Raw genomic sequence first — 14871 nt, 5'->3', positions numbered from 1 at the left:
CTTTTCTGGTATTATAGGAATAAAAGCCTTTGCGTTCAGCAAACTTGCCACCTCGCCTGTTCCCCTGAAATATGCCATTTTAAAATGTTCAGACTTACTAAAGGTAACTCAGCCTGAAATATCAATTGTATTTTGCACTTTTTAAGTTTTTAGTTTGAAGTGGCTCAAAGGAGCTTGATGCTATTGTATGGATTTCATGCTAATTGCAGCTTTGTTGGAATATCAATGTTTAATCTTAATTGTTTGATTTGGGTAGGCCTGAAGAGGACATTTGCAGATTTAGGTGTAACCACCTGGCATGGTTAGTCAGGCATTCCAGGAAAGTGGTTCTTTTAAGAACTTGTCTTTAAAGGGTTGGTTAACTACCTCAGTACAGAGGATTAAACTACCCTGTCTGTACTGTAAATAGGGAAACTTATTGATGAAAGGAGGGCTTGTTCCTTATAAAATATGCACAAGAGCAACAGCAGAGCAGATGTACTTAGTGTAATATAGTCTTTTCACTGTTGCTCTGACACTGCGAACAGTCAAACTGGGCATGTAAAATAATCTCATAAGATGAGTTTGAACAAGCCTTACTTTTATCCTATTTGAACTGAATTAGCTGCCTTGCTTCTTCAGATTATGTAGTTACTGGTTGTATGATAGTTTAGAAAAATGTTACTTTTGTAAAAGCTGAAACATCAGAAAGCATCAAAACTGTTTTTGAATAGCCCTGCAGTGTCCCTTTTTTAGTGGACGACAGTCTCTTTAATAATCTTTTACAGGTTGTGGTAACAATTATGTTCAGAACCATCAGAGCTCTGTTTTTATGTAGGAAATTCCCAAATCATGCACAGTTCGAATGATTAATACACTATTCATTCGGCTGCCTTTGTGGGTCTGGGGTGACAAACCTGACAAAGCTCTCACAATTTACACCTTAAAAACCAGACAAATTCCAACCTTGTCAGCTGTTGGCAGTAGCAGCATTAACAAAACCTTGTAGTTTTCATTTTAAAAGGGATACTGCAGCTTTGATATTCCATGTATTGCAAAAAAGGAGACTGAACTATTCATCTGGTTTTGTACACAGTTAACTCCCTCTCAACGAGTCTGTATCATTACAATTTCAAACCTTAGAAAATGTTACCAGTTTTAAAATATTGTTGGTGGCCAACAACCGTTTTTGCATTCCTGCAAATAAATTGTTTTATACTGTAAGATGAGGTGAGTGTAACTTATTTTTGTAATAAAGTTTTTGATTTTTATCTGTGTCTTAAAACTGTTTGCTATGCTAGATCTCTAGAATTGTAAAAAAAAAAAAAGCTGATTGGCAACCCTGGAGGAGCCTATACTGAAGCTGTTCTGAATTCTTTGTACACAAATAGCATCTGTCAAAGTGTTAGCTTCATATTTTTTTCATATTTCCTAAATGTAGTACATTTGCAAAGGGTAATGGTGTATAAAATTGCTCTGTATATGATTTTTATAATGTCATACCATACCCAGTGAAAGCAAGCCTCGTATCCTTTATAGTTTATTTGGGAATTTTAGCTTTTTTTAATGTAGATGTACAAAGGGGATTGATTCTAAAAACATTTTTTAAATAAGAATCTACATAAAATGCTTTAACTTCAAAAGCTGCATTTATTCCAGTTCTGTAAATTAAGTTGTATTTTAATTCACCTCAAGCATAGACATATACACATACATCCACATCTACTTAAATGTTGATGAACTTTACTTACACTAAATGTTCAGCAGGCATTGATAGAGATGTCGGATCTTAATCTCACTATGTTCAGAACCTTTTTTGATAATGTTCATGGAATGCATGGATTTAACAGTACAGGTAAGTGCTTGACTTGGAAAAATGAGTCCATAATAAGAACTAATTTTGACACTTTATAAAATAATACAATCTTATTGTAAAATTTAGAAGTGCACAATTTAATATTAAAGTAACCATCATTAAGGTTTAATGGGATGTTCACAGTTGGTTTAATGACCACAATGTATTCTAGTTAACTGCTGACAGAGAAGCTCATTGCTGTAAAAGGAGGGACATTTTGGGAGGTCTGTTGATGGGGGGGAAAAAACTAGTTCTGGATCTGCAACCTTTGTTGTGGAAAGGTGGTGTAGGAGCTTTTTTTCCTAACAACTCTTGGTGACTAATTATTTGATGAATTAGTACATGATCACATGTTTGCTCTACGACAAAATTAATCCAAAAACTACAGGTATAACTATCCACCTTGGGTCTCCTGTAAATATCGGCGTCAGGTCTGGATAAGTAAGCGCTGAATAGACCGGATAAAATGGGGTTATTTTAAGCACTGAATGAACTGGGTAATAAGACCTTTGTGCTTGTCAAACAGCCATGTCCCTAAAACCGGGTGACCCCAGAACTGGTGTGAAGGAGAATGTGGAAATATCCCAGGAATCATTTAGAAAGTCGCTTGATAGCGGTTTTAACACTCGACAACCGACATATAGCTAATTATAACGTGACTTCTTTCTTGGGATTTTGCTGAAAACTAATTAAAACTGTAGAAAGCCTGTTCTTTAAGTATATGAGTGCAAGCATACAGTCCTCTTGTTAAGTATTGGCATTTAACAATAGAATTAAAATGCTCGAGGACCCATTAAAATGAGAAATATCACCACTAGCATTTTTAATGCTAGCATGTTTCAAGTTTTTTTTTTCCTTAAGGCAAATGGATTTAAATGACATACGGGTATTAAATCCAGCAATGTTTCCGTTTTACACTGTATGAACACCATTGAGTAATCCCGTAATGTTGTGCAATGCAGATGTAGATAGTATAGTGCTGAAGGTGTTGAATACCGCTGTAGATAACGATTCAGAGCATTAAACATTAACTAGAAATAGGTGATAACGGGAAACCAATACTACCACTCCACACCTCCTACTACAGCAGGCACGCACGTGAGATCATTGGAGTTTATGACTGAACTTCCTGAGAGTGAAGTTTTACTCTCTGGTAGAGGCTTTAATACTGTACAGTACCTCCATTCCTGTAAAAACACTGGAGTCCGGAAGCCCGTGATGACTTTTGAAAGGACTACTTCCGGTGTGTGCGGAAATGACGTTTACGCTAGGATGACAGGCGAGGCGAAAGCGACTCTTCAAAACAGGAAAAGCAGTCCTTGTCCGAGGCAGTCAGAAATACTTCGGAGGTTTTTCCAAATAGATACATAAGTGTTATGTTGATATAAGCCCAATAGACGTAAGCGGTGGAGTTTCGCAAAAATGGCACGCCTAAAGTGACTGCAAAACGCTCTCCGTGTTTGAAGGATCCTGTCTGCTGAGGTAGGGTAATCAGCGTTACCTTTCTTCAGGTGGTGACGGTGTAGCTAAACGAATTTCACTTGAATTTGTACTTTCTTTTTAACATGAAGATACTGAGTGAACGGTTTTCCTAGCCTATTCAGACTGGCGAAAAGATGCACATTCTTATGTATCCGTAATAATCTACAGAATCGCATAGTCTTTCCGAACATTGTAAGTAGTAGTTTCTTGTATTAAGTTCAGTATCTACTGAAATATTTGTTCAAAATACAGCAAATTCCAAATCATAATCAGAATGACCAATTATTAAGTTTAAATCTTATTTGTAAACATTTTCATAGCTTTTAACAAGTCAGTCTTTTAAAGAGGTTTTGTTAGATTAACCCATTAATGTCAAATGGATACATAAATCAGATCATGTGGTAAACGTTAGAAATGTACCCATCGTTTAAAATATGTATAAATAGCACGTATCGTCAGGTTTTTTTAGTGTACATTAAAAGGGTAGCATAATCGAAAAAATGAAACTTTTAATGAAAATATCGTAGATTAGAACGTGCTGTAGTTAAGATATCGAGAACCATTTAATCAAAACGTTACATTGAAAATCCATTTTAAAGCGCCTTTGTGTATAGAAACTCAAGTTTACAAACTACGTGCAGAGTGTATTCGTACAGTATGTATCCTCAATTTAAGCCTTACTGAAATATCTAATGAAGTAAGGTACCAATTAACGAATATTGTCAAAAAACCAACACGATTATATTTATCAAATAATGTTTTAAGTTGGGGAGTGCTTACATTGACAAAAGTCTATGACAGTATATCTTCAAAACATTTTGTTTCAAACAGTATCCAGGATGTCCTATTTGAGAGCAAAGCTGGAAAACCTGAAACAGAAGTTGAAGGTTGATCTTTTCAGAGAAGTTGGTCGCCAGTATCCAGTCTTCTGTTTTATTTTGGTGTTCTTACTCATATCTACAGTTATTTTGAACAGGTAATTTCTACTAACTCGATGCACATCATTGGGATAGTTAATATGCAGTTTTTTCCTCTTTAGCAGTATTTTCATTTTTTTCCAATTAAACATTTTTTCTTGATGCTGAACCAGCGTGTATGTAATACAAAGATATACATTTAACATTTGGATATAAACAGAAATAGTGTCAAGTCTAATCCTGTCATGTACCCGTTTACAGAAAATAGAAAATGGTTTATGCCCGCATTATGTAAAGAAAAAATGAACACCTACAACGTGTTCACTTCTGAGTTTATGTGAACTGCCAGTTAACTATGGCTGCGAATATGAACTGTGGGATTTGGAGATTCTTATTTGCCAGTGCAGTAGGTATTTTGTGTTAAACTCATCTCATAAAATTGTAAATCAAAATTAACTGCTGAACCACATACTGCATATTCATAAAGCTGGCATCGCTGGAGACTAGTCGTAGTTCGAATAGGGAGCCGCGTCAGCATGCGGAGGCTGCAAAGGAGCAAGTAAAGGTTTATTCCCTGCTGAGAAGAGAAGAATGTTTCAGCTGAGGAGCGATGCCTGAAGAAGGCTACACAGCCGAAACATTGTTTCCTTTCTTCTCTTTACAACATGGAATGAACCTTTACTTGTTCCATGTGAGACTAATCTCTGAGTAGTATCATCCTGAAGGACAGCAGTATTGTAAATATGTGAGCACCAAGATTGATGGGATGTGGAAATTGTTTCTTTGGTAGCTTGGTTTGTTCTGTATGTGAACACCAACCCCTGTAGCTGAAAGTGCTGGAACATTTTGAATAGGTAATCTATTTTTTGTAGCTTTAATAAAGCTCCATATGCTATTAATTTATCTGTTGAAAAGGAATACCTGCATAAATGTTGTAAATTGCAGTGATCTTATTAGGTGTTAGCTTTTGGTCATCTTCATACAATGGCCTCTTTAATGTAATTGTGTCAGTATTTTAGTCCAATACACAATATGATCTGGGAATGTATTGGGTCCTATTTTACACCTCTAGAGAAACCATCAACACATTTCTAAGCCTGATGTTTTTAACTTTGAAATAATGTTAGGTGTAATGAGTGTGCACAAAGAAGTATCTCAGCAGGAAATATTTGTGAGTGGAAGATTAATTAAAGACATCTTGGGTCTTTGATCAATAATTTGCCGATCACTGCACAATACTGTGTGGAATAAGTGGACATCTATGTATACTGAAACACTTTAGTCATTTGGTAATTTCATTCGTGACTATTACCTTTTGAGTATGCAGTAAAAAAACAAACAATGAGGAATCATGCATCTAGTTAATCAATACCATAGCTCTGTGGAAGAGAGCTGTTGCTAGCAGAAACATTGTTGCATGAATTTATTAGGTTCAAAACCTTCCAGTACCTGATTCTGAACCTCAGCAGGCTGCTAGCTGACAAAAAGCACCCATTATCTGCCCATAAACAATGAACCATGTATAATAACCCAGTGATAACAGCAATCCCTCAGCTAGTCTGTTTTGCAAAGGAACAACTAGCCTGGTCATTTACTACATTTCAAGTAAATCAAGAGAGCAGCACAAGCTGCCACAATTCAAAGTGCTGACATTAATTAGGGCAATCGCTGGTTCTTCTGTCTCCATGCTGCACGGAGAAGTGAGCTTGTTAAATCTAAATTGTCATTGTTACAATTCCCTGGGAGTGTGGCTCTCTTGCTCATGCAGCCTCAGGGTTTTCATTTGTGTGCAGATTAAAGCATTTCTCTTTTATACGTTTGGAATTGGAATTCTGCTAGAAACTGAAGAAAGCTGGGTCCAATTCCAGTAATGAGCTAACTTGAGCTGGAAGCTTTTTTTTTTGTTTTGTTCTGCAGAATGAGAGACTGTACAGTAATGCAAGTGTTATCAGGATGACAGTCCAAGTTCCTACAGGGTTATTCCCAGTACTAAAGGCATCTGACCTTCTGCAGCATTTGCTTCGTAATAGATGTACACTTTCTCCAATTCTGGTGATTCTTGTTTAGGCACTTCTGACCATAATAATCAATAAACTTGGATGCAAATAGGTGTCTTCCATGTTATCTCCTCAACGAGGCACTGTGAGTGCAGGATTGTACGACATTGGAAGCTTTATTTTAAAGCATTATGCTCACTCCACCCTTTTTGGATCATTGTGTCCCATTTATGTGTAGTTAGATGATACTGAAAAAATGTACCAACAAATCTGTATATTACCAGACTTTAAGGCAAATATAACAGTTATTTTCAGTATTTGTCAAGTATTGCCACTGTTAACAAATAGCAAGTCAACCCATACTTGTTATCCTGAATTCTTAGTTAATTAACCTATGTTTTTTGTTAGGAACTGATTTTATTTTAAACATGTTGCTCATAAGATCTGAAAATGTCTGCACTTTTGAAAAATAAATCAACTTCAAATATTAAGTTCACATGAACTAATTTGAATAGTTCCTGTCATTTACTTTGTAAAAAATGGTTTCGAACATTTAAAACTATTTTATCTGCAAAAAAAAAAAGATCACATAGAGTTATACTTGCCTCAGTTCTATAAGTTATGTCTACTAATTTAGATCCTAATTTTTTAAATGCTTTCCCACCGAGTGACTTTTTATGAAACTGTCTTTGAAGGTACCTTCACATTTTGATGGTTTTCTGGTCGTTCCTGGCTGGAATCGTCACATTTTACTGTTCCCTGGGACCCGAGTCTCTTTTGCCCAACATAATTTTCAAACTAAAGCCAAAAAACAAGGTACTGTGAGGTATTGAAGTAATCTCTGAAACCTTTGTTTTAGAAATTATTTTTAGCAAGTCGATGGTTACTAAGTAAACCTTTCTGGGTGTGTTTCTTTATGTCAACAGCAGGAACAGCAGGAGTTGTTTCCTTTGGGCCACAGCTGTGCCGTCTGTGGAAAAATCAAGTGCAAAAGACACAGGTATGTGAGATTTATTGATTGTAAAGTGTCAGACACAAGTAATGCTCATACAGTGCCTTGCGAAAGTATTCGGCCCCCTTGAACTTTTCAACCTTTTGCCACATTTCAGGCTTCAAACATAAAGATATAAATTTTTTATTTTATGTGAAGAATCACCAACAAGTGGGACACAATTGTGAAGTGGAACGAAATCTATTGGATTTTTGAAACTTTTTTAACTAATAAAAAAATGAAAAGTGGGGCGTGCAAAATTATTCGGCCCCCTTGCGTTAATACTTTGTAGAGCCACCTTTTGCTGCGATTACAGCTGCAAGTCGCTTGGGGTATGTCTCTATCAGTTTTGCACATCGAGAGACTGAAATTCTTGCCCATTCTTCCTTGCAAAACAGCTCGAGCTCAGTGAGGTTGGATGGAGAGCGTTTGTGAACAGCAGTTTTCAGCTCTTTCCACAGATTCTCGATTGGATTCAGGTCTGGACTTTGACTTGGCCATTCAAACACCTGGATACGTTTATTTGTGAACCATTCCTTTGTAGATTTTGCTGTATGTTTGGGATCATTGTCTTGTTGGAAGATAAATCTCCGTCCCAGTTTCAGGTCTTTTGCAGACTCCAACAGGTTTTCATCCAGAATGGTCCTGTATTTGGCTGCATCCATCTTCCCCTCAATTTTAACCATCTTCCCTGTCCCTGCTGAAGAAAAGCAGGCCCAAACCATGATGCTGCCACCACCATGTTTGACAGTGGGGATGGTGTGTTGAGGGTGATGAGCTGTGTTGCTTTTACGCCAAACATATCGTTTTGCATTGTGGCCAAAAAGTTCGATTTTGGTTTCATCTGACCAGAGCACCTTCTTCCACATGTTTGGGGTGTCTCCCAGGTGGCTTGTGGCAAACTTTAGACGAGACTTTTTATGGATATCTTTGAGAAATGGCTTTCTTCTTGCCACTCTTCCATAAAGGCCAGATTTGTGCAGTGTAAGACTGATTGTTGTCCTATGGACAGACTCTCCCACCTCAGCTGTAGTTCTCTGCAGTTCATCCAGAGTGATCATGGGCCTCTTGGCTGCATCTCTGATCAGTCTTCTCCTTGTCTGAGCTGAAAGTTTAGAGGGACGGCCAGGTCTTGGTAGATTTGCAGTGGTCTGATACTCCTTCCATTTCAAGATGATCGCTTGCACAGTGCTCCTTGGGATGTTTGAAGCTTGGGAAATCTTTTTGTATCCAAATCCGGCTTTAAACTTCTCCACAACAGTATTACGGACCTGCCTGGTGTGTTCCTTGGTCTTCATGATGCTCTCTGCGCTTTCAACAGAACCTTGAGACTATCACAAACTGTAATCTCAATGCATGAATAAAATTGAAGCATGTACATTATTTCTAAGGTATTTTGTATATTTCAAAAACTGGAAGTCATATCTCTTAAAGGATAATAGGGTTGAAGGGAAACAGGGTGTTCCAGTATGTTGTCTTTTATACTGCAGTTTAATACACAGTTGTTGTGAACTATATACTGTGCAGCATAGCAGACAAGAAGAACTCACTTCCTTAACATGGAATCATCTTACAAATGTGGCTTTATGACCCTTTTTGTTGGTCCGACATTATTTTCTAGGTTGCTTGAATTTTGCTAAAACGTTTTTTTTTCTGAGAAATGGGTAACATTATATTTTGTTTGTCATTTTGTCTTTGCGTCTTACTGCTCTGTCTGCGTTTTTATTCCCCCGCCCTTCACAGGGGGCTTTCGAGTAGCTTTCATTCATTTTGGCTCTTTGCTGATCTGAGTAAAGCCTCACGTGGCTTTTCCAGTGGTCTTTGGACTATTGTAAAAATTGGCTACAACGTCCTTCTGGCATGTCTGTCATAGACATGTGAAAATAGTTCAGCATAGCTGAGGAAGAGGAGTTATTAGCATTGAGAATTACATATCAGTAGTCGCTTTTTTTATATAACCCCCTTTTTGCATGACGCGTGATCTCAAGCAATCTCAAACCAAACTAAACAATTAATTTAATCCTGTAAATTAAACAGCCAGTTAATAGAAGTGTTTTTTAAGACTTGAGAAGATTTGGAAGTGCTGCTTGGTTTGTGAGATCTAATGTGGGCTGTGTGATAGTTCCACAACTTAAGAGCAAAGGAACAGAAAGCACAGCTTCCCGTGGCAAACTAGATAGTTAAGACTCTCCATTTAAACCTGCATGTTATCTCTTTCCCCCCCTGACATTTCCAGTTAATATTTCTGTGCATTACCGAATCAGCAGTTTTTATCCTAATGTTGGCTGTATTTTGCTAGCGCAAGCAGAATTTCAGTCTAGAACTGCAGCAGCTTTGTAAGATGTAGTTTCAGTGTATATATACTTTAAAGTTTAGAAGCAATACAGTTTTCTTACAAATTAGTCATTTTTTTCCCCTGTTCTCAATTTTTACTGTAATTGTGATAAAAGCTTATCCATTGCACTTAACTGTTTATGGTGCTGACCCACAACTAAATCAAATGTCATAAATAAATGTCGGCTTTTTTTCCTTACCATATCACCTGCATTCTTGTTTGTGAACAATAGTTTTGATAGTTAGAAAAAATATAAGACCAGTTACAATTAAGATTAGATCATTCTGCCTATCTAGTTCATTTGGTGATTAGTTGTTAATTGTTCCAATGATCTCATTATGCTGTGTCTTGAAACAAGCCAGGTATCAGCTTCAACAGCTGGCTGGGTAGTTTGTTCCACACTCCCACCACCCTTTGGGTAAAGAAGTGCCTCTTGTTTTTGGTTTTAAATGCACTTCCACAGTTTCCACTTGTGCTCTTTGGTTCGTCTTTCACTGCTCTTTCTGAAGCAATATGCTAGGTTTTCAGTGTCTTTGGTGAATTTTAATGGCTGACTTTTTAAATTATTATAGGTTATGGAAAGCAGTTAAAAGGTACATTTGATCTTTTGCACATATGATAATATGAAGCTTTTAAGTATAACAATGTCTTTATTTTTTCCAACAGACCAACACTATTGCTTGAAAATTATCAGCCATGGTTAGACTTAAAGGTATACTCAAAAGTGGATGCATCTGTTTCAGAGGTATGATCTCTTGTTGCTTTTTGAACATGTACCTTAGAAATGCACTTCTCAGCACTTCACAGACTTTAAAAGGCTGTTTCATTTGTTCCTAGGTGCTGGAGTTAGTTCTGGAGAACTTTGTTTACCCTTGGTATAGGTATGTTATTCCCTGTTTGAAATACAGATATGAAGTCATGCTTCTTGGCACCCTCCATCAACCCCATCAAGCCTGTGCTGTAACCCTATCTGTGGATGGTACTGTACTTGAACTTCAGTCTAAATTGAAAAACTTGTGGGTGATATTTGATTCAGGCTTGACATTTGACTCACATGTGCAACACATTGTCAAAACATCTTTCTTTCACCTCAGAAATATCACTAGGCTACATCCGATGTTATAATGTCCTATGTTAACTATTGCTGAAAAGCTGATCAACACAATAGTCTTCTCCCGAATTGATTACTGTAGCGCTCTACTCGCTGGAGTTTCTAAATCCATATTGAACAGACTCCAGTATGTCCAAAATTCGTCAGCCAGGATACTGACCAGGTCTAGTGCAAGTGATCATATTACTCCAATCCTGGAGACCCTGCACTGGCCTTCTGTCAGAGTTCGTGTTGACTTAAAAATCCTCATGCTCACCTAAAAGGCTCTGCATGGCTGCCATCTCAGTACCTGCCTGGCCTACTCTCATTCTTCTCCCCACCTTGCACTCTTCACTCTTCTAGTCTCCTATCTGTCCCCCAAGCCCGTCTACACTCTATGGGTGACAGGGCCTTCTCCTGTTATGCCCCCAAGCTCTGGAACTCTCTCCCCAAGGATATCAGAGAGTCACCTTCCTTAAACTCCTTCAGATCCAGACTCAAAACCTTCTGGAAAAGGGCCTTTATTTAACAGGCTCTGTTCTTTACCCCTCTGCTCCTACTGTCTTCACTACCCCCATCTACTGTCTCCTCTCATTGTGCATATCTTGTGTAGTTTTTATTGTTGTTGTCGTTCTGTAAAGCGCTTTGAGAAGCCACCTTTAAAGGTGTTATATAAATAAAGTTTATTATTATTATTATTATCATGCTACTGATACTTATCATGATACTTTTTTTCAGCATGGAATAAACCTATTACTTGTTCCTTTGCATTATCATAATAGGCTGGAATGCTGTGGGAGAATGAAAGTACTATGGCGACATACAGATGTTGTGGGGAGAAGAACTCAGGTTTCATATATTCTCTTAACAGGGATGTTACAGATGATGAAGCGTTTGTGGATGAGTTGAGAGTCACGCTGCGCTTCTTTGCTGCAGTCTTGGTTCGCAGGGCGCAGAAGGTAAGAAAAGAGCTTTCTTGTTTATACGTGATTGCGCCAGTGCGCCCACCACACACACCAGCTATCAAGTGGGGAGGAGAACAGAGTGATGTTGCTGATTCATAGGTGGGGATTATTAGGAGGCCATGATTTGTAAAGGCCATGGGGAAAATTTGGCCAGGACACCGGGGTGACACCCTTACTCTTTCAAGAAACGCCCTGGGATTTTTAATGACCACAGAGAGTCAGGACCTCGGTGATTGATCTCATTTGAAGGACGGTGCCTATTTTACAAAGTAGTGCCCCTATCACTATACTGGGGAATTAGGACTGACAAAGACTGCCTGGTGAGTGCCCCCTGCTGGCCCCACTAACACTTTTTCCAGCAGTAACCTTAGCTTTCCCAGGAGGTCTCCCATCCAGGTACTGACCAGGCTCATACCTGCTGAGCTTCAGTGGGCTGCCAGTTGTGAGCTGCAGGTGATATAATGGCTGGTGTTCTAAAGACATAACTCAGTGAGATTTTTCGTTAATTTTGCATTGGTGCTGACTTCACAAGTAATTTGTGTATACAGCAGAAGTAATAAAAAACCCTTTACCTGTCTTCAGAGTATTCAAGAGTATTATTTCTTTGAATACTTTGTTTTTTTCACACTTTTATTTGTTGGGATCTACATTAACATGTTTACCGTCTGTGCGTTATGGGTGGTTTAATCTTGTTATGTGACTTGGAAGAATTATACTAACAGTTTATCTCTTTTTCTTTAAAGACAGTTGGTAAGATACCGTTGCGCCCTGGAGATTTTCTTTCTAGTGCCTTTAGTACCTGTATAATTCTAAGTTAGAATTATCTAATATAAATAATATTTCTTCTTGAACCTGATGCATGTTGTCAGTTTCTATGTTAGCCAGAAATTGACAGTTGACAATCAAATGGCGTTTGATACTCATTTGATACTTCATTTCAAGAATGAAGTTCATTCTTAATCTTTGTATTTATACAATTTCTTACTTAAGTGTCCAAAGCAGGACCGTTTTACCTTAAAATGTCAGGTTTACCTTCAGATAATAATGATGTGCTTCTATGGCCAAGTTTTGTGAACTGTAGGGTTTCTGTAGAGTGGAATGGTGAGGCAGCAATGCTAAGCACAGCTTTCAGGTCCCGGGTGTGATTCTGGACAGACTTTCGGTGTGGGATTTGGCTGCTCTGTCATTTCCCTTAGGCTTTCACCTGGATCTCTAGTTTCCTTCCTCTTCTAAAGGCATGCGCTCTAGGGAGATCGGTGTCTCCAAATTCTCTGTGTGTGTGTGTGCCATTCAGTCGGCTGGTGTCCATTTGAGGGTATAGTCCCTCCTTGCACCTTATGCTTCCAGCAATAAGCAGCTGTTATTGTAATGATGAACAGATACATTCTGTTGTAGTTTCTGATTAAGATGGATAATTTTCAGACTTAATTTTAATAACTAAGACTAATGAAGAAGTTTCATTCGCTTGAAACCACTCTTTTGAAACCAAACACACCCTTGTAACACTTGAGGTGATTTACATCTTCAAATATTAGAGAAGAACATTACAAGTATTTTACAGCTAGAACATTACAAAAAAGCTACATTGTGCTCTTAAAGATATTTATATATTCAATCCATGGCACCATTTTTATCGTGCTTTTGTCATTTTTTCCAGGTTGACGTTCCATCTCTTATAACACGCAAATTGCTGAAAGTCGCAATGAAGCATATTGAAATAATTGCTAAAGCAAGGCAAAAAGGTATTTATAACTTCAACTTTTTATAACATATAAGCAGTGGGTGTGACATGCACAACATGGTATATCTATATATAATGTAATGAGACCAGGCCTGGGCTGTGGTCTGCATTTTATTTTTTAAGGGCGGCGATGACCGATGACCGATAACAACTTGCTAGCTTGTTTTGAAAGCGCTAATTCAAATTTCGTATTCCTTATCATTTTTAAGTGTCTTTATTTCATTTTGTAAGTAACCGAAAGAGCAAAATGTTTTTTAAAATGTGAAGGCTTGTTTTCTTGAATGTTTATGGAATTGCGAGTTCCGGTTTTTAAAAGCTCAGAATTCAGCGATTCACTCTTTTGTGCATGTTTACTTGGGTGGGAAAAAAATCATTTTTTCTCCGTGCCGTCCTAGTGAAGAATCCAGAACATGTGCAGCAGGCTGCACTAGAGGAGTATGGGCCAGACCTGCATGTAGCTCTGCGAACCCGAAGAGATGAGCTGGTATACTTGAGGAAGTTAACAGAGATGCTCTTCCCCTACATTCTGCCTCCCAAGGCAACAGACTGCAGGTATGTTTCACAGCAAGACTAGTCTGTGTACAAAACTGGATTCCTAGCATTTGCCATATGAAGGTAATTTTGTCTGCAGCAGCCAACTGGCCCCTTTGAATAAGAACATTGATTGAGTGATCATGATAATTGTGCGTGTTTTATTTGCATGTGGGCCTTTACTAGTATAGTCTTCAGAACATCCCGTGGCCACAGATTAGAGGAGGACCAGTCCGCCCAGCTTGTTTTCTTGCTCTGTAGTCTGAAAGCTGATACTGACTCTAGTGGGACCACCTACCTTCCTCAGAAAGGGATAATTCTCTTAACCATTGTTTTCAGAGATGTGCTATGGCTACCATCTCTGGGTTTTTTTTCTTTCATTTCAAGCAGCATTGCTAAACCTTTTAAGCTACTGTATAGGAAATATTAAAGAATATAGTTTTATTTTAATGGCCTCTGCTCTTTTGTAAGTGGGGGTGGAGATCTGCCGTTTGCGATAGCCAGAGTCGCTTTAGGGTCAGGAAAAGGCTCTCGTTCACAAGGTAAAAAAAAAAAGTGTCATTTCTTTATTTTCAGGTCTCTCACCCTCCTGATCCGCGAAGTACTAGCCGGGTCCGTTTTTCTTCCTGCCATGGACTTCTTGGCTGATCCTGTAAGTAGAGCATTTTGTTTCAGCTGCAGTGAGCCTGCTGATTTAGTACGGAGCTGCGTGCCAAGTCGAGTCCTAGCTAGTCCAGTGCCGTCTTAGGATCGACCCCAGCTTCACGCTCAATTGCCATGAGAAACCCTGCAGAACAAAGATGGAGACTTCCTGCTCTCATTCTTATTACGGTACTCAGCATTAAGCTGTTCTACCAAGTAGAAATTGAAGATGGCTCTGATTCAAAATATTCAAATTATTTTTACCACTAAGTTAATCTGTCTAAAAGTTGTATTTCCTACTTTTTCATATATGCACTGGATCTGAATGCTTGTGAAGATTTAATCG

The 14871-nt window shown here is 38.2% G+C and overlaps 2 protein-coding genes across 10 annotated transcripts in view; both read left to right on the top strand.

The window, feature by feature from the left end:
- Positions 1-1250, top strand: part of syncrip (synaptotagmin binding, cytoplasmic RNA interacting protein) — a 10372-nt gene extending 9122 nt beyond the window's left edge. For all 5 annotated transcript variants that reach the window (XM_088927520.1, XM_088927510.1, XM_088927502.1 and 2 more), the window contains exon 12: positions 1-1250. This exon is cut by the window's left edge. The gene's annotated coding sequence lies outside the window, so the exon portion shown is untranslated.
- Positions 1251-2979: 1729 nt separating this feature from the next.
- Positions 2980-14871, top strand: part of snx14 (sorting nexin 14) — a 36473-nt gene continuing 24581 nt past the window's right edge. For 4 of the 5 annotated variants that reach the window (XM_088927458.1, XM_088927450.1, XM_088927443.1 and 1 more), the window contains exons 1-10: positions 2980-3316; positions 4148-4292; positions 6926-7046; positions 7157-7230; positions 10223-10301; positions 10394-10437; positions 11518-11605; positions 13269-13353; positions 13748-13904; positions 14460-14535. In XM_088927458.1, the coding sequence (XP_088783584.1) occupies positions 4156-4292; positions 6926-7046; positions 7157-7230; positions 10223-10301; positions 10394-10437; positions 11518-11605; positions 13269-13353; positions 13748-13904; positions 14460-14535 (861 nt within the window). In that variant the 5' untranslated portion in view covers positions 2980-3316; positions 4148-4155. The remainder of the gene's footprint in view (positions 3317-4147; positions 4293-6925; positions 7047-7156; positions 7231-10222; positions 10302-10393; positions 10438-11517; positions 11606-13268; positions 13354-13747; positions 13905-14459; positions 14536-14871) is intronic. The other variant, XM_088927466.1, reaches the window with a different exon arrangement.

This window comes from Atractosteus spatula, chromosome 2 (assembly GCF_055471065.1).
Source record: "Atractosteus spatula isolate fAtrSpa1 chromosome 2, fAtrSpa1.hap1, whole genome shotgun sequence".
Lineage (NCBI taxonomy): Eukaryota > Metazoa > Chordata > Actinopteri > Semionotiformes > Lepisosteidae > Atractosteus > Atractosteus spatula.
Note: the sequence above shows the minus strand (reverse complement) of the source record. Positions and strands in the feature narration are given on the sequence as shown.